At 38.5% G+C, this 25,875-nt stretch overlaps 1 protein-coding gene across 1 annotated transcript in view; it reads right to left on the reverse strand.

The window, feature by feature from the left end:
- The window catches only part of LOC126820372 (histone-lysine N-methyltransferase 2D), a 91,629-nt gene that overhangs the window by 51,743 nt on the left and 14,011 nt on the right, over positions 1-25,875 (reverse strand). Inside the window, exons 9-34 of the mRNA XM_050548276.2 lie at positions 25,492-25,654; positions 24,666-24,837; positions 21,901-22,206; positions 20,666-20,777; positions 20,143-20,218; positions 19,086-19,207; positions 16,773-16,910; positions 15,661-15,768; positions 14,990-15,097; positions 14,397-14,501; positions 13,471-13,652; positions 12,749-12,913; positions 11,667-11,779; positions 11,161-11,241; positions 9,992-10,195; positions 9,271-9,426; positions 8,128-8,229; positions 7,119-7,225; positions 6,491-6,710; positions 6,038-6,115; positions 5,417-5,542; positions 4,885-4,959; positions 3,638-3,995; positions 2,741-3,014; positions 2,098-2,148; positions 557-812 (exon numbers count right to left, since the gene is read on the reverse strand). Coding sequence (XP_050404233.2) covers positions 557-812; positions 2,098-2,148; positions 2,741-3,014; positions 3,638-3,995; positions 4,885-4,959; positions 5,417-5,542; positions 6,038-6,115; positions 6,491-6,710; positions 7,119-7,225; positions 8,128-8,229; positions 9,271-9,426; positions 9,992-10,195; positions 11,161-11,241; positions 11,667-11,779; positions 12,749-12,913; positions 13,471-13,652; positions 14,397-14,501; positions 14,990-15,097; positions 15,661-15,768; positions 16,773-16,910; positions 19,086-19,207; positions 20,143-20,218; positions 20,666-20,777; positions 21,901-22,206; positions 24,666-24,837; positions 25,492-25,654 — 3,958 coding nt within the window. The remainder of the gene's footprint in view (positions 1-556; positions 813-2,097; positions 2,149-2,740; positions 3,015-3,637; positions 3,996-4,884; positions 4,960-5,416; positions 5,543-6,037; positions 6,116-6,490; positions 6,711-7,118; positions 7,226-8,127; positions 8,230-9,270; positions 9,427-9,991; positions 10,196-11,160; positions 11,242-11,666; positions 11,780-12,748; positions 12,914-13,470; positions 13,653-14,396; positions 14,502-14,989; positions 15,098-15,660; positions 15,769-16,772; positions 16,911-19,085; positions 19,208-20,142; positions 20,219-20,665; positions 20,778-21,900; positions 22,207-24,665; positions 24,838-25,491; positions 25,655-25,875) is intronic.

Genomic DNA, 25,875 nt, shown 5'->3' on the forward strand with positions numbered 1-25,875 from the left:
TAAAGGAGAAACTCCAAATCTATTTACTTCGTTAATTGCTAGGCCCTTCATCCTACACCACTTATATGCAGGAACCACGCTGGAAAAATCCTGATAAACGTTCTTGGTCGACACTGGGATGGAACACGGAACTTCCAGGTTAGCGAGCCAACATCTTACTCACCAAGCCACCGTGGCTTCCAGATAAAACAGTAAAGGAGAAACTCCAGATATAGAGAGAGAAATGGGATTTAACGTCCCCTCGACACAAACTAGGTCATTTCGGGACAAACATATGGTTCAATTTTATTTCAATAATTCACTTGCACGTAGGGGTCTTTAGCATTGGGAGGAAACCGGAGGACCCGGAGAAAACCCACGAGGTTGGACAGGCAACCCTACTCCTTGTCACATACAACCGGGGAATCAAAACCACGCCAGTTGTCTCAATGGCAGACCGCATGATACAGCGTGCACATGCTAACCATTCCGCCATCCAACCCCCCCCATCCCAGATATATTTGACAGACGGGCTGATAGGGGTTCACATGTGGTTTAGATGAAAATATTGACTTACCGTCTGCTGGGGATATTCCTGGCATGACTTGACGATTAGGACTAAGTGGACCGGATAGATCTGGTCTAGGTGACATCATAGCTTGTTGTGGCGGCATGTTGGGATGACCTCCGGGTGGGGGAGGATGCATGAAATGTTCTAATCCCATTTGTTGTCCGGGTGAGTGAAGAGGTGGGGGAGCTGGGGGTGGGGGCATTACTTCACTATCGTGTCTCAGTTGAGCTTCTTGTCGCCGTTTTAGTTCTTGCGTTACCTGCTGAATAACAGAAATATCAAAACATTGAATTTCATCAATATTCAATTTTATTCATGCTAATTCTTCTTACATTCACGGACAAATAAATCTTTTCCAAGGATGCAACAGACAGTGCTCTCATAGGATTCTTTTATGTGCACTCAAATATGTACAGAAATGAAATAGGGTTGGTTTAACGTTTTACTGTTCTGCTCCTATACTCGGCTAATGAAGACGGGCATACGCCATACAGTGTGCTATGAGGAAATTTTGCCCGGGCAGCGGCACTACTGCCTAATCTTTTATCGAATTCCAACTGTCAAGGGATCTTTTACATGCACGCCAATGTGTACACGGGCCTCGGTTTTTCGTACCATCCAAAGGCCTAGACAGCTGTCCTTGTCAGGCCCCCCTGCACCACTGACAAGGGAGAACCACCAATGTGTACAGGAAGAACTTCTGTTTTACAGATCATCTAAATAACTAGGCACAATAACGTGAAAACTGACATAAAAAAAATCTAAAAGTTCATCAGGCCCATGTCTACAGCTAGAATTGAGAGAGAGAGAGAGAGAAATGGGAGTGAACTTCCACTCGACACAATCTGGGTCATTTGGGGCTTAACATATGGTTTAATTTTATTTCAATAATATGCTTGTGCATATGTAAGGGAGGAAAACAGATGACCCGGTAAAGTTCCACAGAGTTCGACAGGTGATAGTTCCAATTGACCTCCTGTCCATTTAACTCAGTTTGTGTTTAACCCTAACACAAAATGCTTTTTATAGTCAAACCTTGGACCTTATAGTCAAAACTAGGACTTTACAGTAAAACCTTGGACCTTATAGTCAAACCCAGGACCTCAACCCTAGAATCTAGTAGTCAACCCTAGGACCTTATAGTCAAACCTAGGACCTTATAGTCAAACCTTGGACCTTATAGTCAAAACTAGGACTTTACAGTAAAACCATGGACCTTATAGTCAAACCCAGGACCTCAACCCTAGAATCTAGTAGTCAACCCTAGGACCTTATAGTCAAACTTAGGACCTTATAGTCAAACCTAGGACCTTATAGTCAAACCTAGGACCTTATAGTTAAACCTAGGACCTTATAGTTAAACCTAGGACCTTATAGTCAAACCTAGGACCTTATAGTCAAAAGGCCAGTGCTCTATCGTTCCACCAATGCCCCTAGCCATGTGGAATTAACCTCCTACTGATGTTGTTCATTTAACGCCGTGATTAACCCTAACCCAAACCCTAACCTAAAATCTATTTTTTTATAAGATCAGACCTATTACTTACCCTTTGTGCTTTTTGTACACGGCTACTTGTACGATTCTTTCGAGCTTGAGCCTGAAAACAAAAAAATAAATTGTAGTATTTTACAGACAGACTACCGAGAGAGAGACTACCCGGAGAGAGATTACCCATAGACAGACTACCCATAGATAGATTACCCATAGACCGATTACCCATAGACAGATTACCCAGAGAATTGACTACATACAGACTAGTCAGAGACGACTACCGAGATACAGTTGTATTTTAAATGTTGATCAATTAAACATACATTATGCAAGAGCTAAACCTGCCTATTGCAGGTCTTTCTTTCTAACTTATCTAGACCAAATTCAACTCTCGATGTCATCGCTAGCCTGCGATATTTAGCAGATCGGAACACATTTTTTGAAAAATAATTAAACGTAAAAATGGATAATTGAGACTTTGTTTTTTATCATACCGACTTTAGTAATGATGATCGAGACTAGAGTGAAGCAATTTGACTGAAATTTCCAGCAAATTCGATTTACATTATCTAGTTTTTAACTATTTTAGTGTCAACTGCCAGCTCGTTATCTAATCTTCCATAATGTATCTTTAAATAATTCGAACTACTCAGATAGTCTCTATGAAACACATAATTAATATTGTTAATAGAACTAACCAAATAAGGTGCTTTTTGATCATGTGACAATTTACGCCATAACTTGGCAATCTGTTTGGCTCGTTCAGGCCATTCTGGATACTCCTGTATAAGTGTAGGATAATTTGTGTTGACAAAAAGGATCGAAGATATAGTAGCGTTCTCTCCCAGCTTCTCGTCTGCTTCCCATTTCAATATATTTCTTCTACTTGAACCTAGTGATGACCCCTCTCCGTCATCCAAACCCCACATGTTAGGATCGTTACCATAGGAACCACCAGTCATCTGTTGAGGGCTGTGAAGTAAAGGTAATAAAATTAATAGTAACAAGAGAGAGAGAGAGAGAGATAGAGAGAGAGAGAGAGAGATGGGGTTTAACGTCCACTCGACACAAACTAGATCATTTCGGGACGAACATATGGTTCAATTTTATTTCAACAACTCGCTTGCACGTAGGGGTCTTTAGCAGTAAGATGAAACCAGAGAACCAGAAGAAAACCCACAAGGTTTCCAGTAGTATTCTCATCGCTCACTAATAAACAACAATATTGTAATCTGTATACTCCAGTTCAATTACTAAATGCTATTAAAACAATGTATGTCAGACCTGTGTTTTTCATCTCATCCAAATGACTAGGCAATGTTTCTTGCCAGGCCTACAACTTGCCAGACACTCTCGTCCTACAACTCGGCACTTGGCAGGACTTACCGTCATACAACTTGCCAGACTCTCTCGCTCAACAACTTGCCAGACCCTCCCATCTCATCCCACAACATTGAAAAGGGAAAACCAGGGGAACTTTCTCGACCTTCACCGTGATCTAACCTGGGACATCTTGTTTCGTGAGCAGATGCCTTACCCCTTAAACCACTGTGGCGCCCAGCATGACATAAAACAAATGAAAACAGTGAACTTACATGAAATTTTGAGGAAAACCAAGTTGTGGTATATTCTGTAATGCATCGGGAGACAATCCTGGAGGTGTTGAAACCTGTCGAGCTCCAAGAGGGTCTGACCCCATTCCGTGATTTGGAAAGGGCAGGGGAGGTTGTGAAGGCATTCCTGGCGGCTGATGATGTCCCACTGACGATAAACTTTGTCCCATTCCCGTCAGTTTGATCATGGATCCTGGGATTGAGGCAGGGTGTAATTCTGGTAACGGTCCACCATCGAGATTCTTTACCATACCACTCTGCCCTAAACCTGATGGACCTGGAAGACCTGATGTATGTGGCTGAAGACCTGATTGTCCAGGTAGATTGTACTGACCAGGACCTAAAATTATGAAAGAATGTCAATAATGGCTGAATCTTAAACAAAGGATGTCTTTAATCATAGCACAAAAACATGATAATTTTGTATGAATGTTTTTTTTATACATATCAGATTTGTGAATACATATACACAGTAAGTTTTATAGTTTTAGCTGTTCCAGTGATATACATGCAAATTTTGGGGGGTAATTGGAGACCTTAATATCTTGCTTGGGGGAATTCACTTTGGAGACTTTAATTCTTTTTTTGCTCTGGGCAAATTCAGTTTGCATCCATAATTGTTTATTTTTAGAGGTAATTTACAAGATGCCTTTATTTATGACCAATAATCTCCACTACAATCTGATAAAAACACAAATCCTATTTCGTTTCGTTATAGTTCAAAATTTCGCTTTACTTGTCTTAACTACACTAGGATATGGAAGAGTTGTTATCATTGAAGTGTTCTGGACAATGTTAGGGATTAAGTCAATGAAGCGGTCTGTTACGGCAAGCTTTAGGCATGTTTTCCACGGAACTGTGGGTAATCCACTAGAAACATCAATGCCAATTGGTTAATCAAAAGTCTGATGTCATAGAGTCAAAAGCTGACCTCTGACACGACCTATCCCTACATCCGGTCAGATCTTCATGTAGTGTAGGCCATCGAAAGTATAAAAAAACGAAACGAAATATAGATTTGTATTTTAATCAGATTGTCTCCACTCCACACCAGAAACAATCCTAGCCATAGCAACACATCCTTGTTGTATAGGCATAGCAACAACTAGACTCATCCTTGCTGTGTAGCCATAGCAACAACTAGACACACTCTTGTTGTGTAGGCATACAAACAACTAGACACATCTTGTTGTTGGCAACGAGAAAAAAATATATATATATATATATACCTTGTTGTGGTCTGTTACCATCATGGCCACCACCAAATATACTCTGTACAGCCTTCGGATCGATCTGTATCAAACCTGGGAGAGAGAAAGACGGGGTTACAAAAAAACTCAACAATTATCATGGTTAATCTAAATAAATATATCGATCGAGCAGGGGTAGCCAGGGATCTGTATTAAACCTGGGAGAGAGAAAGATGAGGTTACGATTAACTCAACAATTATCACAAATAATCTACATGAAATATATTGATTGCAAATCATGGTTAATTATTTTGAAAAATAATTAAACGTAAAAATGGATAATTGATTCTTTCTTTTTTATAGTACCGACTTTAGTAATGATGATCGAGGCTAGCCTAAAATTCAAAACCTAATATCTCGGTTCAGAGTATATTCTACTTATGTTACTATTATCGTGAGAACTGTCAACTCTTAATCTTATCTCCCATAATGTCCCTTTAAGTGCACTGCCGTGGCCATCCTAACCATGCAAACTGCCCTGTATAATTATAAATTATTTATCTGTTTTTACCTTCAGATAGAATTCTATCAACATCAAGGTTTTTCTCATCTAGGTGTGGATCTAGCAAGTTATCTAAATTATCTCCTCCCTCTGTTTTATTATCAACGGAATCTATGGAATTTGTAATATCCAGGTCTGTAAACAAATAAAGTTTTATCGTCAACAGAATCGGTAAATAAATAACAGAATCGGGGAAAAGAAAAGAGAAAATGGGGTTTAACATCCTCTTAACACAAACTAGGTCATTTTGGGACTAACATATGGTTCAATTTTATTTCAATAATTCACTTGCATGTAAGGGTCTTTAGCAGTGAGAGGAAACCGAACAGGTGATCCTACTCTTTGTCACGTACAACCAGAATCGAAACCACGGTAGTTGACTCAATGACAGACCTTATGATACAGCGCGAATCCAACGGCCATCCAACCCCTTCAAAAGAATCGGAACTATCCATACATGTAAATATACAGCTAGTTTTATTATGATTTGATATATCTTCTCTCAGACTGAAAAAAAAGGAATGTCAGTCCAAAAATATTTACAGAGATGATGAACTGACGATCAACATCTATAAGGCATAAAAATAGGCTTATTACCTTGACCATCATCTAATATATGTAAAATATTACCTTGACCTTCATCTAATATATGTAAAATATCCTCATCATGTTGGAAATCTGGTAATATATCTTTAAAATCACCAGCATCTACAAACAAATAAAATATCTCAGTTACTATCATGGCATTGAAACTTTATTCAGAGGGAGAGAGAGGGAGAGGGCTGGGTTTAAACTCCACTTGACACAAACTAGGTCATTTTGGGACTAACATATGGTTCAATTTTATTTCAATAATTTGTTTGCACGTAGGGGTCTTTAGCAGTGGGAGTAAACCGAAGGACACAGAGAAAACCCACCAGGTTGGACAGGCGACCATACACCTTGTCCCGTACAAACAGTGAATCGAAACCACACCGATTGACTCAATGACAGACCGTATGATACAATGTGCACATGCTAACCATTCGACCACCCAAACCCCTTTCATGAAGTACAAGAGGAAAATAAAGTTAAATGGCGTACCTAGATTGTGTATATCATCACCATGTTCAGTTGACGCTTGACTCTGGGTTTCATGTTGACTTCTCGCTCCAATATTACCCCCTTGATTAATGGACGGACCCTCTAACAATAAAGGGTAAGGGGACATAACTCTGAACTTATCATGGTCTGTTTCTGTTTCGGCCAACGTCTCCTTGTTTTCTTTCACGTGATCCAAAACTTCACGACCAAAAAACGCTTCCTGAAGGCAGAAATATTATAATTGTCATAATAAACAAACTGTTTCATAATAACAGACAGAAAGCAAACTGGATCAATAATTGTTATTTAAAGGAATTTGATGTTTAAACATGGTTTGTCTATATACGAAGTTACAATGTTTTGACCACATAGGTGTTGTTAATTGTAACCATTAAAACCTGGTGGGTGTTGTTTATTTTGTCAGGCCTTCTGTCCTGCATCACTGACATGGGGAAACCAAGTCGGAAAATCGCAATGAACTTTCTCGGCAAATACAGGGATGGAACATGCGACCTCCAGACTAGCAAGCCAGCGTCTTACCCACTTAGCCACCATGTCCCCCACCAAACAATGTTCAAACAATCGGAGATCTACTTTGATTTTAATTGTTGACAAATCGTTACATTACCTGTAAATATGCTGGAAATTTTTCTTCTAATTTACTTTTCTTTGATACACGTTTCTTTCTCTGTCTCTTGAACACGCCATCTTGACCTTCCACTGACCCTTCATCAACTAAAATATTGAAAGATAAAGACATGAAATAATCTTTGTTGACCGTAACAAACTGGAAAACAATTATAGGACTGATCTTAAACGAAATGAAATGGAGAGAGAGAGAGAAGAAATGGGGTTTAAATCCACTTGACACAAACTAGGTCATTTCGGGACTAACACACGGTTCAATTTTAATTCAATAATTTGCTTGCGCGTAGGGGTCTTTAGCAGTGGGAGGAAACAAGAGGACCTGGAGAAAACCCATGAGGTTTGACATGCGACCCTACTCCTTGTCGATTGCAAGCTTGGAATCGAAACTACGCCACTTTACTATATGACACATGTTTAAACCATTTGGGGGGGGGGGTTGGATGGCTGAATGGTAAGCGTGCGTGTGCTGTATCATAAAGTCTGTCATTGAGTCGACTGGCGTGGTTTCGAATCCCCGGTTGTACGTGGCAAGAACTAGGGTCGCCTGTCGCAAGCGAATTATGTAAATAAAATTAAACCATATGTTAGTCCCGAAATGACCTAGTCTGTGTCGAGTGGACGTTAAATAACATTTCTCTCTCTCTCTCTCTCTCTCTCATTTGGCTAACCAACCCTCCAGGATAATAACATATATTTTAGCTGATCTACAACCGGGGAATCAAAAACATGTCAGTTGACTCAATGACAGACCTTATGATACAGTGCACAACCGAACCGCTCTTAAAGTGGAACCAAGCTGAATAATCATAAGGAACTGGATCAAACTCTAGCCCTCTTGGTAAGCTAGCCAAGGCCTACTCACATAGCCATCATGGCTCCCGTAAATAATTTTAAAGGAAAATCATAGAAAATGTATTTTATTCAATAAGACCAAGTAATAAAACCATGCTCATCTCCCCCATGTACAAAAAATAACCAGTAATAATTACCTTGAAAAGATTGATGGTCATCGGCAACCTCCATTGATGCCGACATTTGGCGTTTATATGAAGTCATGCGAGATCTCTGACGAACTATAAATCCTCCAACACCTGATAAAATATAATATCAATAATAATGCTAGGTTCCCACTATCACGATTCGTGCTATGATTGAAGTTGTTGCATTAATTGTGGAGTAATTGTGGTGATCCTATCAGATCATATATTGTGGTCAGTCGTAGCAATCTTCTTGATCGTATCGAAACGTATCTGAACATATCAACACGTACCAGATCGTGGACTCAATAAGGACAATCCTATAGTAACGCATCGCACGACAGTAGTTATATTCCACAGAATCGTATCCTGGGTAAAACGATTGTGGTAGCTTAGAAAAAAGTCTGATACCGCCTGGAGAAGTCTAATCATGTCTAATGCATTAAACAGAAAACTAATATAATGTTGGTAGCTTACAAAATCTAGAGTGTCATTGTATATCAGAGAGAGAGAGAAAGAGAGAGAGAGAGAGAGAGAGAGAGGGGTCTAACCTCCACTTGACACAAACTAGGTCATTTCGGGTTAAACATATGTTTCAATAATTTTATTTCAATAATTTGCTTGCGTGTACGGGTCTTTAGCAGTGGGAGGAAACCGGAGGACCCGGAAAAAACCCACAAGGTTGGACAAGCTACCCTAATCATTGTCACGTACAACCAAGGTATCGAAACCACACCAGTTGACTCAATGACAGACCTTATGATACATTCAGTCATTCAAACTCCCGTTGTACATCAAGTTGTCATTCATTTGATACTTGAACCCACTGGAACAACACATGCTCTCCAATCAAAGTTATACCTTCGACAAGTAAGGGGAGTGCATTTCATTATCAACTTTTCTATTCCCACTGTCTTCCTTAGAATTAATGTTTTCCAAATACAAAATATTTCAAGAGTTTAGACTATTAATGAATTGAATTTCTTTAAAACAAAATGTTCCAGACTAAAATAAGGCAAATACTGACTTACAGACCAAACCCAATAAAAAAAGTAGTTTGCAAAAAAAATAAAATAAACCATAACAGCAATACAAAATTACGAAAATTATCAATACTCATTTTTATCCATTATTTTAAAATTTCCAATTACGAACCTATTTGTCTTCTCTGTCTCTTTTTCGTTCCATCTTTATTGAAGCCTTCTGCAGCCATAGTTGCCATGGCACCAGCCATAGGATTCTGTCCCGGAGGTAATACGGGTGGGGACAGTAACGACGACTGATCCTGACCTTCTAATAACTCGTCTCCTTCTGAAACAAATTGTTGGGTTTTTTAAATTTATGCAAACAAAACTAAAAGTTGGGAATAAAGTGCAATATTCGGATCCTTGGATCCTGGGGTGTTACACTAATCTTGTGGGTGAAAGTGAAAAACAACCATTCTCCATCTCATAAAGGCAGAAGAACTACAACATAAGGGAGACAACTTATATCCACTTAGAATAGGTTTCTGACCACAATATTTAATATACCACTATATGACAGAAGTCACAGCGTAGAGGGTCTTTAGCACTGGGAGTAAACGGGAGGACCCGGAGAGAACCCATGAGGATGGACAGGCGACCTTACTCCTTGTCACAAACAACTGGGGAATTGAAACCCTGCCAGTTGACTCAATGACAGATCTTATGATACAACACAAACGTATTAACCATTCGGCCATCCAACCTCCTTTGAATTTTTAAAGAAAAAATCTCTCACATGATTCCAGTGGCTCTTTTTTATTTACCAAGACCATGCGGAACTGCAAATCAAATCAGTGTGGTCTCATTCACTATCAACTCTCCTTCCTGTGAGGACATCGACAATAACCTACCTTTATCATCATCACCTTCCTGTGAGGACATCGACAATAACCTCGCTACGTTAGGATGACGGATGTGGGTCTCGGGGTCAGATTTCTTCATCCTGTTCCGTCGCTGTATAGGTTTACGAGGCATGTGTAAGGCCAGATTTTCCAGTTGTTGCATTCCAGAGGCAAACAGGTAGACACCATCAACCAGATATTGTTTAGGTGGTTCTAGAAATTGAAAAAATAAACAGATGCTCATATCACAATCAGAATCAAATATTCAAACATAACTAATGAAATTTGAACCATATTTTTCGTACTATAAAATGTTGAATAATGTTCAATAACTGACATCAAATGATATTCAAAAATAAAAAAAAACAATCACGGAAATCACTGATTTAAAAGATTAAACATACATTATGCAAGAGCTAAATCTGCCCATTGCAGGTTTTTCTTTAGGCCTGAAATGTTTTCTAAATTATTAATTAGACATTAATTAACTTATCCAGACCATAATCAGCTCTCGGTGTCATTGCTAGCCAGCGATATTTAGTGGATTAGGATCCGAATTTAATCATGAAATGGATAATCAAGACTATGCTTTTTATCGTACTGACTTTAGTAATGATGATTGAGGCTAGGCCGAAAATTCAATCTCTAAATTCTCGGGTCACAGTGGATCAATTTTACATTATCTAGTTTTTAACTATTATAGTAAGAACTGCAAGCTTTTTATCTAATGCATCTTTACTAGTTTCTGGAAATCTGAAAATCTATCAAAAATTGATCATTTCAGCAGAATGGAATATTCAAAAAATGACTTAGAATATCTGAACAGTAGAATCAGCTTTTGAGGTTTTTAAATTTAACACATCAGATTAATATGATAATGTACACAGTCAATGAAGTTATCTTAATCATTAACAAGTACGACAGGCCAAGAACCAAGGTTGTCGTTTTGCCGTTATCCAGGAATTAAGACATCCTATCAAAGATCAAAAGTCTGTCAATAAGTGGGCAATTGTCCAAGGAACATGTATCCCAATTTTCGTGCCGATCATACTTGAATTCGTTGAGCCTTAGGCCTTTTTTGATGAGTGTTGCCCCAAAAAACAAGATGAATAGATCTTTGGGCTCAGTTTCTGTTAATATATTTACCTGGTTCTCTGGGTATAGGTTAATATATTTACCTGGTTCTCTAGGTATAGGTGGAGGTGTGGGTGGTTTGATTTCTTTAGGTTCAGGAGGAGGTGGTGGTGGGGGAGGGGGTACTGAAACAAAACAATGAAATATGTCACACAGGTCCAATATTTCAACTAGTATAAATAATGTACGCTTGGCACAATGCCTGTACTATTATTTGAAACATTATTTGATATAATGGTACGCCAACATCAAGGATTACGTCACATCTGTATTTTAAATTACTGTTAATTACATATTCATAACACTTAATTACCTCTGCCTCGTTAAAAAGGAACAGATCATCTCAATTTTTGATATAACATTAGAGAGAGAGAGAGAAATATGGTTTAACGTCCACTCGACACAAACTAGTTCATTTCGGGACAAAAACATGGTTAAATTTTATTTCAATAATTCGCTTGCAGTGGGAGGAAACCGGAGGACCCGGAGAAAACCCACGAGGTTGGACACAACATTAGAACGAAGAGTAAAAATTAGTGCCGTTACTTACAAGGGCCTGGTTGTCCTGTTTTTGGGCGACAAAATAAACAATGATATCCGTAATCAGCCGCTAATTCTGCTTCATCTTCATTCTTTAAACCATCGCAAGCAGCATGTAACCACCTAGAATAGTAACAAATATTCGATAATTTCAACTATAATATTTAACGGATATATCCTTTATAGGCCAAGAGTTCAAATTTATAATCTTCAGCCAATGAAAATGATCTAAAATATTTACTTCTGGTTAAAAAGCGTGCTGCTGCGGAAAAATGACTTTTCAAGGGGACTTAATATTACAGTTTATTATGTAAGCGGTCTGTTCTGCTTTGAACTGGGCTAATGAAGGGAATTTTACTCGGACAGCGGCATTACGGCCTACTCTTATATCGCATTCCAACTGTCAAGAGATTTTTTACGTGCACGCCAATGTGTACATGAGACCTCGGTTTTTCAACCCATCCAAACGACTAGACAGCTGTCTTTGTCAGTATAGGCGTACGAGCTGGGGGGGCTGAGCACCAAATGCTGGGAAAATTTGGGCACACAATTGTACTTTGTAAAAGTTGTATAAAAAAATATTGTGTTCTTGAATGCGTCCAATAAAACAGCGAATTTAAATTCAGAGTGTCTATAGTTAGGCAATTGAATAGAAATCTTAAGACTCGAACCCTCTATTGTTTGGAGTACAGTAAGCCACGAATTACAGTTACATAAACAACTGTTTTTAGTTGTGTATATTACAAGTAAATAAAATTTAGTTCTCTTTTATTGATGATTAAGAAATTAAGAACTTATTCATCGCAAAAGAGATATTATGATTATTATGTAACATACTAACCTAACTACATTTTTGGGGCACCAACCACCACCGCCCCCCCCCCCCCAGTAAAAAATTTCCCCGTACGCCTATGCTTGTCAGGCCCTCGGGCCTGCATCACTAACAAGGGGGAACAACGCCGGAAAATCTGGATGAACTATCTCGGCCAATGCAGGGATCGAACACCTGACCTCCAGACTAGCGAGCCAGCATCTTACCCACTTAGCCACCGTTCTTATAAAACAAACGACGTTACAATGACAATGTATTACCTGTCACATTGAACACATTGTATGATGATCTCTTCCTGTTGATACGAGCGACGACAAGCGGCACAATTAACTTTACTAGCACAAGGTCCACACTGGGTATAATTATTCTTCCAATTACAACCAAAACCTGGAGTCGTAGATCCACAATTTAAACAGTTTACACACCTGAAAATAACCATCAAATATCTTATTTACCTAAAATATACAATACTGAGAGAGAGAGAGAGAGAGAGAGAGAGAGAGAGGGGGGGTAACGTCCACTAGACATAAACTAAGTCATTTCGGGACAAACACATGGTTCAATTATATTTCAATAATTCGCTTGCACGTAGGGGTCTTTTTAGCAGTGGGAGGAAACCGGAGGACCCGGAGAAAACCCATGAGGTTGGACAGGCGACCCTACTCCTTAACATGTCCAACCGGGGAATCAAAACCACACCAGTTGACTCAATGACAGAGCTTATGATACAACGTGCACATGCTAACCATTCAGCCATCCAACCCCGCCCCCCCCCCCCCCCCGAAATACTAAAAGGAATGAAGATAATAAATCTGAGAATCTATATATTTTGAAAATTCATAAAATGAAATTATCTTAAGCGTCATGTGCACGCCAATGTATACACGGGTCCTCGGTTTTTCGTGCCATCCAAATGACTAGACAGCTGTCGTTGTCAGGCCCTCCGTCCATGGATATTATTTAAATAGAACATGTAACTCACCATTTACATTTCCAGTTTCCTTTAGGAACATGTTCTAATGGTGGTTTTAAACAGTATGTATGATAACTGATATCACAATCATCACATAGTAATAATCTTCCTTCATCATCTGGCTTACCACAACCTTCACATACAGTACAATCTAAACATCGCCATCCTTTCATTAATATCACCTTGGTTACCTGAAATAACAATGAATATATCACCATGGTTACCTGTAATAACAATAAACATATCACCTTGGTTATATGAATAATAAAATAATATCACCATGGTTACCTGTATAACAATAAACATATCACCTTGGTTACCTGAATAACAAAAAAAACTATCACCTTGGTTACCTGAATAACAATAATATCACCTTGGCTACCTGAATAACAATAAAGTTTAAACTACTAGTCAGTTTGTTTTCAGGAGGTTTAAATGAAATGGGGTTTAACAACCTCCTTCCAACACAGTGATGTTTACAACTGTCAAGAGTACGCCCATGAGAACAAACAAATAGATGCCCTTTCCTTGGTCAAATGTCCTGACATCGGGAAACCAGGCTGTCAAATCCTGTGTAGTATTTGCTAACCTGGGACCTTCTAGTTAATGAACGTGCCACTGCAGATACACTTTAACTCTAGCACAATAAGGATGACAACATTGTATTTACCTTAACTTTAGTACAATAAGGATAACATTGTATTTACCTTAACTCTAGTACAATAAGGATGTATTTACCTTGAATCTAGCACAATAAGGATGATGACATTGTATTTACCTTGATTATAGCACAAGAAGGATGATAACATTGTATTTACCTTGATTCTAGCACAATAAGGATGATAATATTGTATTTACCTTGACTCTAGCACAATAAGGATAATAACATTGTTTTTACCTTAACTCAAGCACAATAAGGATAACATTGTATTTACCTTAACTCTAGCACAATAAGGATGATAACATTGTCCACATTGAGTACAGCCGATTAATTTACCATCTTCTTCAGTTCCAAAACTTCCACAACTTTTACAAACATCCTGATAAACAAATAATATAAAAATACAAACACCCTGATAAATAAATAACTAGGTCATTTCGAGACTAACATATGGTTTAATTTTATTTCAATTAATTGCTAATGCTTATGTGTCCCAACCCTCCCATCTTGATAACAGAGAGAGAGAGAGAGAGAGAGAGAGAGAAAGGGGGAGGGGAAGAGAGAGAGAGAGAGAGAGAGAGAGAGGGGCTTTAATATCCACGCCACACAAACCAGGTCATTTTGGGACTAACATATGGTTCAATTTTATTTCAATCAATTGCTTACGCTTATGTGTCTTTTTCTGTGGGAGGAAAACTGGAGGACCCAGAGAAAGCTCACTAGGTCGGACAGGTGACCCTACTCCTTGTCAAGTACAAATGTGGAATTGAAACCACGCCAGTTGACTCAATGGCAGACCTTTTGATACAACGTGCATACGCTAACTATTCCGCCACCTAACCTCCAGGATAAAAACAAATGTTATACCTGATCTAGACTGAAGGGATCTTTAGAATTACAGAGCATTATGGTTGAAGGATGATCATCACCACTGTCATCACTTTTATCATCTTTAGATGAACCTGTACTAATTATCTATAAAATATACACAAAATATCTATAATCGTCTATAAAACATACAACAGATATTCACATCAAAATAATAGTATATACAAAATATACACCAGATATTCACCAGATATTTAAATATAGATCAGATATCAGAATTCAGATATAGACATCAAAAACCTATTTTTAACGTGTGGTTTAATTGTCGAGAGCGAGACATTAAATAATATATTGAAACAACATAAGGGGCGTCAATATATGTCTTAAGTTCGAGACCATTAAACAACTTAAAATACTGAAACTCGCAAGTGCTTTGCAATGAAATACGTCACACGGGTTCAATATTTGAACTAGTTACATTGGCACATTGCCTGTACTATTATTTGAAATAATGGTAAGCCAATATCAAAGGATGACGTCACATCTGTATTTTAACATCTGTTATTGTTGAAACTGTAATTGCTGTATATTAGGAGATAAAATTCTAGCTAGAACAATGAAAGGGCTGCATTCTTAAAACGATTTTTGTAAATGTAACTCGAGGATGGTAATTTAGTGAATGTGAAAGGATAACGGTAATATCTACAAACCTGACTAGTTGGTGTTCCACCACCAAGTTTGATTTTAACTTTAGGTCCTCGTCTTTTGTCACCATATTGTATCGGATCACGGCGCCGCTTCTCCGAGAATGGTCGGCCCTAAAATAAACGGTTGTAATTTCATCAATCTTCATTCTTATTCATAATTTATACAAATTAAACTGTCAATTCATCAAACTAATTCAGAATCCTTACGAGATTCTACAATATTTCACTCTTTTGTTTTTAGAATTCAAACTGCCAAGGCATCTTCTGTTTACACTGTCAATTTGTGGTCTAAACCCTTATGTTAGTTGACATGGGGATCAACTAAGTGGGTAAGACGCTGGCTCGCTACCCTGGAGGTCGGGTGTTCGATCCCTGCATTGGCGAGAAAGATCATCCAGATTTTCCGGCGTGGTTCCCCCTTGTCAGTGATGCAGGACGGAGGGCCTGACAAGGACAGCTGTCTAGTCATTCGTGTATATATTGGAATGCACGTAAAAGATCCCTTGGCAGTTGGAATTCGATATAGAGAGAGAAATGGGGTTTAACGTCCACTCGACACAAACTAGGTCATTTCGGGACTAACATATGGTTTAATTTTATTTCAATAATTCGCATGCGCGTAGGGGTCTTTAGCAGTGGGAGAAAACCGGAGGACCCGGAGAAAACCCACGAGGTTGGACAGGCGACCCTACTCCTTGTCACGTACAACCGAGGATTCGAAACCAAGCCAGTTGACTCAATGACAGGCTTTTATGATACAGCACGCACGTGCTAACCATTCGGCCATCCAACCCCCCGGAATTCGATATAAATGTAGGCGATAGTGCCGCTGCCCGGGCGAAATTTCCCTCATAGCACACTGTATGGTATATGCCCGTCTTCATTAGCCCAGCATAGGAGCAGAACAGTAGGACGTTAAATCCCATTTCATTTCATTTCATTTCATTTAAGTTGACACAAGTTGTCTCCCTTATGTTGTAGCTCTTCTGCCCTTGGAATTCTAATATGGAGAATGGTTGTTTTTCCTTTTCACCCATGTGACTGTGTAACACCCCAGGATCCAAGGATCCAAATATAACATCATAGTAACTTAATAAATATATTGTACAACTCACCCTTGGTCTACCAGATCCAAATTTTTTCTTTCCTGCCACACCCAGTTTTCCACGATCTATTAATTTACCCTTGCCACCGTGACCTTTGCCGCCCTGAGGTGGTGTTGGATGATTCGATGTTATCGCTGGTGGTAAACCCTAAAATAAAATCATGACATGAATTGTATTTTTCGGGGTATGCGTCCAGATTTTTTTTCCCTCAGAAGTCAAGTTTTCATCTACTATGTATCGACTTAATATGGATTGAGGTAAAAAATTGATACCCCCCTAAAAAAAAAAAATTTTCAAAACCTTTTGCTCTTTAATCGGTTGGAAGAATCAAGAGAGAGAGAAATGGGGTTTAACGTCCACTCGACACCAGGGCTCACGCTGTCGGTTGCCAAAGTCGCAATTTGCGATAAAAATATGAAACTGGCGATTAAAATTTGATTTTGGCGATAATTTTGGCGATAATGTTTTGCGGTACTGGCGATTCTTTTTGAGAACTGGCGGAAAAAAATCTTAAAATTCTAATCATATTTATCCTAGCTGGATTAACCATTAATTGATCGAGTGTCAATCAACTGGCTGATAATCCGGATTGCGCGTCAAGGACTAATACTAATTAGTTGTCTTGGATTAATGATTAGTAGATTGATAATTGCCATGATGTATATAAAGCCTATGGCAAGTCATTATTTACTTCTACTGATTAAACCAAGCGGTGATTATTTGATGTTTCGTTTCATCTTAAAAAAAATGGTAATACATGTAATCAAAATGGCCAACAGATCCTTTCGAAGAGACTTAAATATTTTGATAGTTGAACTGTGGCTTCATATACGGCATATACAAGCATGCCGATCGGATATCATTATTTCAAATTATATCATCACCTGGTCGAAAATGTAAGAAAGAGTTGAATAGCGACGATTCTTGAGCGAGAAACCATTTCGCCATATGTATCATATTACCGTCGCAAAAATGCTCTAAAGGTGAACGACGGGTATAATTGTAAACATCTCTTACAAATAAAATCAAAATTTATATCGTTCTATCAGGGATTCAGATTCTGATACCTTTACGGTACCTGGAAATAACTATAGGCCTATTGTACACGCAACACATAAATTTACTGAAAATATATTGTGCAGTACGGTGTTCAAATAGACTAAATTCACCCCCCCCACCCCCCAAAAAAAGATCTTCTTAAATCCACAGTTGTTGTATATTGTATTGTATATATCGGTAATTGTATTAGAATGTTAATAAGCCTAGCTGAGACATAAATTCGTTGGATGTTGTCCTTTTTATCATACATTTTTGGCAGATAAAATTTCTAGTTGGCGGAAAAAAAATATGAACATTTTTTTATATAAAAATCATCATCCATTTTGGTGGAAAAAAATTGAAAGCCAGTGTGAGCCCTGCTCGACACAAACTAGGTCATTTCGGGACTAACATACTGTTCAATTTTATTTCAATAATACGCTAGTGTGTAGGGGTCTTTTACAGTGGGAGGAAACCGGAGGAGTGGGAGGACCCAGAGAAAACTCCAGAGGTTGGACAAGTGACCCAACTCCTTGTCACGTACAACCAGGGAAAAAGTCAAACCGTAATGTTTACCCAACTCCATAGCATAATATTACTAACACTATACCAAAGACTCATCGACATTTGTAAACACACACAGCTTATTTAACATTGATTTACAGATACAACCCCCATTCAATTCATACCAATAAAGCCTAGAAAATGCCATTAAAACAGAATCCTTCTTCCGACACTGTCCGAGAGAAAGCAAGTAACAGACTAAGCGTGTTAAACTCAAACATGCTTTCTTAACATACTGCCATAAGAACAGAACAAAGCACATGTATAACTAGGCATGTAGATATAAATTGTCTACAGATAAATAAAGAGTAATCAAACTTATCCACAACTGACGGTAGAGATGACTGGTTAGTTATTTGATTTAAAGATTTTCTTCATTTGAAATTCTGGTATTCTGTAGCCAATCGTAAGAGGATTATTTATAATGCTAGGTTCCCACTATCACGATTCGTGCTGTGATTGAAATCGTGGAGTAATCGCGGTGATCCTATCAAGTCTTATCATATATTGAGGTCTGTCATACCAATCATGGAGTCATCGCGGTGATCCTATCAAGTCTTATCATACATTGAGGTCAGTCTGAACAATTGCGTTGTCCGTATCGCAACGTATCCAAACATATCTGCACGTAGCAGATCGTGGACTCAATAGTAACAATCGCACGACAGTGGGAAGCTGGCATTATCAAAGATATATTAAACTTATCAATGTGTTGTCTACCTGATCAATAAGACTGAAGTCGAAGTCCATGCTAGAATCTTCATCATAAATAGATTCCTGGGAGCTGGCTGTTAATAAACTCTCATTTAAAAACGAGTCTTCTTTTATCAGAGTTTCAGATTCTGTAATAAATAGAGTAGAACGTTAAACCCCATTTTATTTCATTTATACAAGGCAGGGTTGTTAATCCATTTTGAAACAAAGCGACCAGAATTGGGTTCAAAGAAGTCCAGACAATCTGAACAAAACACAGTTTAACAATTTTATACAAGGCAAGTATGACGATAAATCCCATTTTATTTCATTTATACAAAGCATTAATCCATTTTGAAACAAACCGACAGAATTGGGTCAAAAAAGTCCAGACATTCTGAACAAAACACAGGATAGGACAGAGTTTAAAGTCTCTTCAACACATGTTGAGCCAAATGTTTATTTTTTTTCTATGATCCAGTGTGCAATGCCAGTAACAAGAATTTTACCCATTCTTCATTGAATTCGAACTGAATGGATTTTGTTTTTTTGCAACATTCAAATAACTAGACAAATCTTTGCTAGTCAGCGCTATCCGAGACAAATGGGAAACTTGATAAGAAATGCTATAATTTTTCTGAGCTCCCAGAAGAAAACATGACAATATGTAGGCCATTATTATTACTATGGTTACTCAGATTTACACCTATTCTTTTTAAATTCCAACTGCCAACAAATTGTTTCCAATATTTCAGCCAAAGGCATGGTGTCAAGTCTAGAACACTTGATACCACACCTCATAGAGAGAGAGAGAGAGAGAGAGAGAGAGAGAGAATTCCAGGACTAACATATGGTTCAATTTTATTTCAATAATTCGTGTAGGGGTCTTAGTAGTGGGAGGAAACCGGGGGACCGGAGAGAAAACCCATGAGGTAGGACACTATTCCTTGTCACATAGGGGTCTATAGCAGTGGGGGATAACCGTAGGACCAGGAGAAAACCCATGAGATAGGACAGATGACCCTACTCTTTGTCACGTACAACCGACCATACCCCAGAGAAGATATTTGTATATATAATTTACCTTTTAATTGAGGAAAAGCTTCAAGTGATTCCTCTTCAGCCAGTGGTAGGGTAAACGGACCAAGATCCATTTGTTGCTAGAATATAAATATAACAAATATCTTTATATAAAACACATCTTTATACAAGAAATTTGGATGGCAATCGAAGGAATTCAGATAAACTAAGGCATTCATAAGCAGTTTAGATAAATTAAGGCATTTAGACAGCAATCTAAGGAATTCAGATGAACTTAGGAATTCTGTTAAGCTTAAAGAAAACAAAGGAATTTACAATCAAAAATGCAAAATACTGGCAGTATCCGAAAGTTGATTATGGTCTTGTCATGTTGTCATGTTAATAAATGTCTAATTAATAGTTTATATAACATTTCAGGCCTAACGAAAGACCTGCAATAGGCAGATTTAGCTCTTGCATAATGTATGTTTAATGTCTAATTAATAGTTTATATAACATTTTAGGCCTAAAGAGGCTATGTTTATTGGGATGATTTTGTCTGTTTGAGCAGATTATATTCAACCTACCTCTTGTTCCTGTTCAATACAGACGGAGCAAACATACTCTGTAGGTCGGCCATCTTTTAATTTCTGTAATATTGTAGCATCGATAGATAGATCACATTCGCTATGAACATATCTGAAAAAATAATATTACTTTTAAAGCTGAGGCACTTTAGATATGTTTGTAAATTTTGTTGATATATAAAACAACTGAAGCTACTGTTTAACACTGAGAACAAAAGGTTTGCATTATTACAAACCAAATCAAGGCTTTAATGGTTAGTGCTAAAAGATAAGGCCAGATCAATTTTTGGTCATAGGTTATGAGATGTTAACAGGGCTAGCACTCAACCAAGAGCCTCAAATTTATTCTTTTTTCTTCAGAAATCAAAATATCAGAATACCAAAAGCGACACCGAAGGGAGACCATCAGCACCAAAAAACAGCGAAATCAACTTTGTACATAAACCTGATGTATTGCATGTATTTTTAATAAAACAAGGAAATATCACGAACCAAATTTTCATCATCCTAGGTCAGTGCTTATGTGGAGACTTAACCTCTCCCCCAAATTCTTAAACCTAACCCTGGACCTAGTCACAATGCTTACCCTAACCCTAACCTACAATCTCGCCAAAAATCACGTGCCCTAACCTTATTTACATCGCAGCGACCTTGACAAAAATTTAGCTGGCCTTAACAAATAGATTTAGCCAGGTATAACGTCTTATTTTCCCACCACCAAGCGTGCCAATGAAGACAGGCACAAGCCATGAAATGTACCATGAGGCAAATTTTCTAACAAACAGAAGCACTATGGCCAAATCATACTTCAAGTTCCAAATTCTTTAATGCGATCTTAATCTTTAAGTATCCTCTTATCGTTAATGTGTTTCAAATAGTATACAATCGATTTTTCTGTCTCATCCAAAGGATTAGACATCTGTACCAATCGACAAGGGGTGGAAAACAAAGTTAGAAAATCAGAAGCAAAAATCACATAAAAAAAGGAAGAGTCCAGGGTAAGAACGATCTAAGTCACATGTTTGTCTTTTCGCATAAAAGGCAAAACAGACTTTTGGATGAGAATTCTTTGACGCGAACAACTTCAAAATGATGTTTAATACGAATCATAATAACCAGTACAACAACTGACTTATACAATTTGCTACCAGATGGCGATATTAACTGCGGTTCGTTGAAAAAGTGACTTAGATCGTTCTTCCCTGGGGCTCTTCAAAATTTTTTCTCCTACTTACTTTTTACATTTATTGCATGGTACCATTGTTTTATTATGAAAATGACGATAAGCTTTTCCACACAGGGGGCAGCACAAGCCTTTATTTCTTTGTTGATAACAACTATCACAAACAGAATAATTGAGATGCCATCGTGAGCTGGGTCCATTACCCGGAGTTCTCGCTCCACAGTCGCTACACACTCGACAGTTCTTGCACTTCCAGCCATTTTTAGGTATGGTCGTCATGGCTGGTTTTAAACAGAACGTATGGTAGCCTTTATCACACGTGTCGCAAACTAGCATTTTACTATCATCACCAGGATGTCTGAAATATCAACAACGAAAAAATGAATGAATTCAAATAAAATTTTCGGCACAAACCCATATTCCTGAAGCAATGGCCTGAGAAATCCCTCTCTGGCCATTGCTGGATTGGCTTCTGATACTTAAGCTTTTGAGGGAGTGTGTCTATTCTTCCCGTTCAATCAAATCTATCCCAAGTACAGCAAAATGACAGCCCTTCGTTTAATCTGGAGTCTTCCTTAAAAGTGATTTACGGTATTAAAAACGGCAAAAGTATTGTTCGTCTACAAGCAGTATTGTTTACAATGTACAGTAGCCTAGTTTGTCACGCAATTAGTTTTTCTGCAATAATCTGCTATGCACTGGGTAATTGGCCGCAATAAATTTCATGAGTCATGACGTAACGTCATGTAAACATATCTGATATTGTTACGCAGTTAGGTATTGGTTGTTAATTGGACTATTGACCAGTCATAAAGTGGAACAGAAATTTGCTTTCATTACAGCAGTGTGAGTGGGATTAGGTCTAATCAAATGAAAAACTGCGAGAAGTATGGCACAAACCAGGCCTTATGAAGACACCATGCGGGAAATTTTGTCTCCACATGAAGTGAATCCAAACTGTTACGAGTTCTTTTATATGCATGCTTGACCTCAGTCTTGTTCCTCTCAGCCCTCCTCGCCCTGCACCACTGACATGGGCAAACCACAAAATATCAAGATGATAGTGCGTAGGGGTCTTTAGCATTGGGAGGAAACTGGAGGACCCAGAGAAAACCCAAAAGGTTGGACAGGCAACCTCACTCCTTGTCGAGTACAAGCGTGGAATCGAAACCACGCCAATTGACTCAATGACAGACCTTATAATACAGTGGGCATGTGCCATCCAAACCCCCCTCAACATATACTATTCAAAAAAAGTAGGGGATATTTGATTTTTAAGTGTTATTAAAGTCACCTAATGAAACTGACGAAGAAACAAATGACAAAATGAAATGAAGTTCACATTCATCGATTTATTCCAAATGATCGTTAGACTAAGTAAGGCACAGACTGACCATTATAAGGGTAAAATGATACCCGGGGTCAAACAGCAAAGTTACCACAGCATCACAACCAAGTCAGTAACGGGTAAATCCTCCTCTGTGGCGTGGCATACTCCTAATGAGACGTCTAAGGTCATTTTGGTCCAGATTGTCCCATTCCTGTTGCAACGCAGCAGCAAGTTCTTGGACATTGGCAGGACGTTGTTGACGTTGACGTAACCTCTGTCCAAGCATGTCCCAGACATGCTCGATGGGGGAGAGCTAGGGACTCAGTGCTGGCCAAGGTAATGTGGTGATGTTCTGTTGTTGGAGGTAACCTGTAACGATCCTGGCCCTGTGACATCTTGCGTTGTCATCCTGGAAGATGAAACGGCGGCCATGACGTCGTGCGAACGGCACAACATGGACTGCCAAGATGTTGTCCCGGTAGTACTGGCCTGTAACACGCCCTGCAACAACATGTAAAGCCGTTCTTCCAGCAACAGTGATGCCTCCCCACACCATAACAGAACCACCCCCAAATCGATCATGTCTGATGACGTTAACGTCTTGGAAGCGCTCGTTTCGACGACGCCACACCCTCCTACGTATGTCCAAAAAATCAACAGTGAACCTTGACTCATCTGAAAACATCACATTGCTCCAGCGTCGATTATCCCAGTGTTGACAATCCCTACACCAACGACGTCTTGCCTGAATGTGATGATCTCTCAAACAAGGGATCACGCGAGGACGTCGGGCGCGAAGGTGACCCCTATGCAGTCGATTCCGAATCGTCTGGCCACTCACTCTCACACCAGTGTCTGTTTGAAGACGAGCGCTGATCTGATTTGCTGTGATGACATGATTTCTCAAGGCCAAGGTACGGATAAATCGATCCTGGGCTTGAGTTGTCGCCCTTGGTCGACCTGAGCGTGGTCTGTCCTGTACAGATTGTGTATCACGGTATCTGGACCATAGCCTGCTTATGACAGACTGAGAAACATTCATCGTCCGCGCCACAACCGCCTGTGTTGTGCCGATCTGTAGCATTTCATTTTGGGTAAGCCGACGCATATCAAAATTTGTTTTCTGGTCACTAAAACAATTAAACTGATGTTTCCACCCTGGAATTCAATGCCACAATGACTGTAACATTCAAAGTCAGAGTCGTGCAAATCTTGGGTTGGACCCCCATGATGATCCCAAGCATCACATGCATTCCATGCGGTAGCTATTGGTGCGTTTGGGCGTCACATGTAACTGGAAATGTTTCTTCTGTTAGGTTCTATAGTGACTTTTTTCGTAGTCATTTGCATATTTTAGTATTATGCCCCCAAAATCAAATATCCCCTACTTTTTTTGAATAGTATATTAAACAAACTTCAATATATTGGAAAGCATGATTTTTTTGAAAATGTTTGACAACAATCAAGTAAAAGATTTGTTGACTAACCGGCAAGTTTGACATATTTTACAGTTTGGACACTGCCACCCTGCTCGTACGATGGCCTTGACCTCTACTGCCGGACATAAACATGTTCCGTGATAGTGCATACCACAGCTGGTACAGAACAGTTGTTCGGCTACGTTACCAACGGAACTACATAAAACACAAATAGCACTTTCTGAAAATATAAAAATATTACAACCATTAGAAACAGAATATTATGTCAACCATTATAAATTACCAGTAAAAAAAAAAAAAAAAAAAAAAGAGAGAGAGAGAGAGAGAGGGAGAGGGAGAGGGAGAGAGAGAGAGGGGGGGTTATTAACCACTCTACATAAATTTGAGACTAACATGGTTCAATTCTATTTCAATAATTTGCTTGCGGGTAGGATTCTTTAGCAGTGGGAGGAAACCGGAGAAAACCCACGTGGTTGGACAGGCGACCCTACTCCTTGTCACATACAACCGGGGAATCGAAACCACGCAAGCGGACTCAATGATAGATCGTATGATACAGTGCGCACATGCTAACTATTCGCCGTCCAACCTCCCGAAATTACAAGTAACAGGAAGAACAGGTATTTGGCGTGTAATTTGTTTTTGAACCAAGAACTATTTTACTGTTGGGATGACGCTCTTCAATAAAAAAAACCGGAAACTTGTTCTTTGCACAATTTTGCATCCTTGATCTTTATTATGACATCACAAATCCAAGAGATGGCTGGTTTCTGGTTCATAGTACCGTCCTACCTGTTAGAACTGCACACAACTATTTATATGATAATTTAATATTTTTGTGGTGAATACAATCAAAAAAAGTTTTCTAACTCACCAATTGTCTGTGCATGTTGAAGATGAAGAGGACACCATAATGATAGGGAACTATAATCTTGGTATGATCCCCCAGCAGCTGCACACGGATAATGATAAAACAAGCTACATTCGTCATCACGACATAATAATGATGCTCCATAACGATTGCAGTAGTTACATTTCTATAAATAGAAGCAAATACCATATGAAAAATACAATCAAATAAATACAAAAATAAATTAAATAGAAAAAATATAATGAAATATATATAAAAAAAAAATAAAAATAAAATAAATAGCAAAATAGCAAAATACAAAAAAAATAAATAAATAGAAAAAATACAAATAAAAAAAAAGAAGAAAAATAATACAAATAAATAAAATATAAAAATACAAATAAAAAA

Source organism: Patella vulgata, chromosome 5, assembly GCF_932274485.2.
Source record: "Patella vulgata chromosome 5, xgPatVulg1.2, whole genome shotgun sequence".
Classification (NCBI taxonomy): Eukaryota; Metazoa; Mollusca; class Gastropoda; family Patellidae; genus Patella; species Patella vulgata.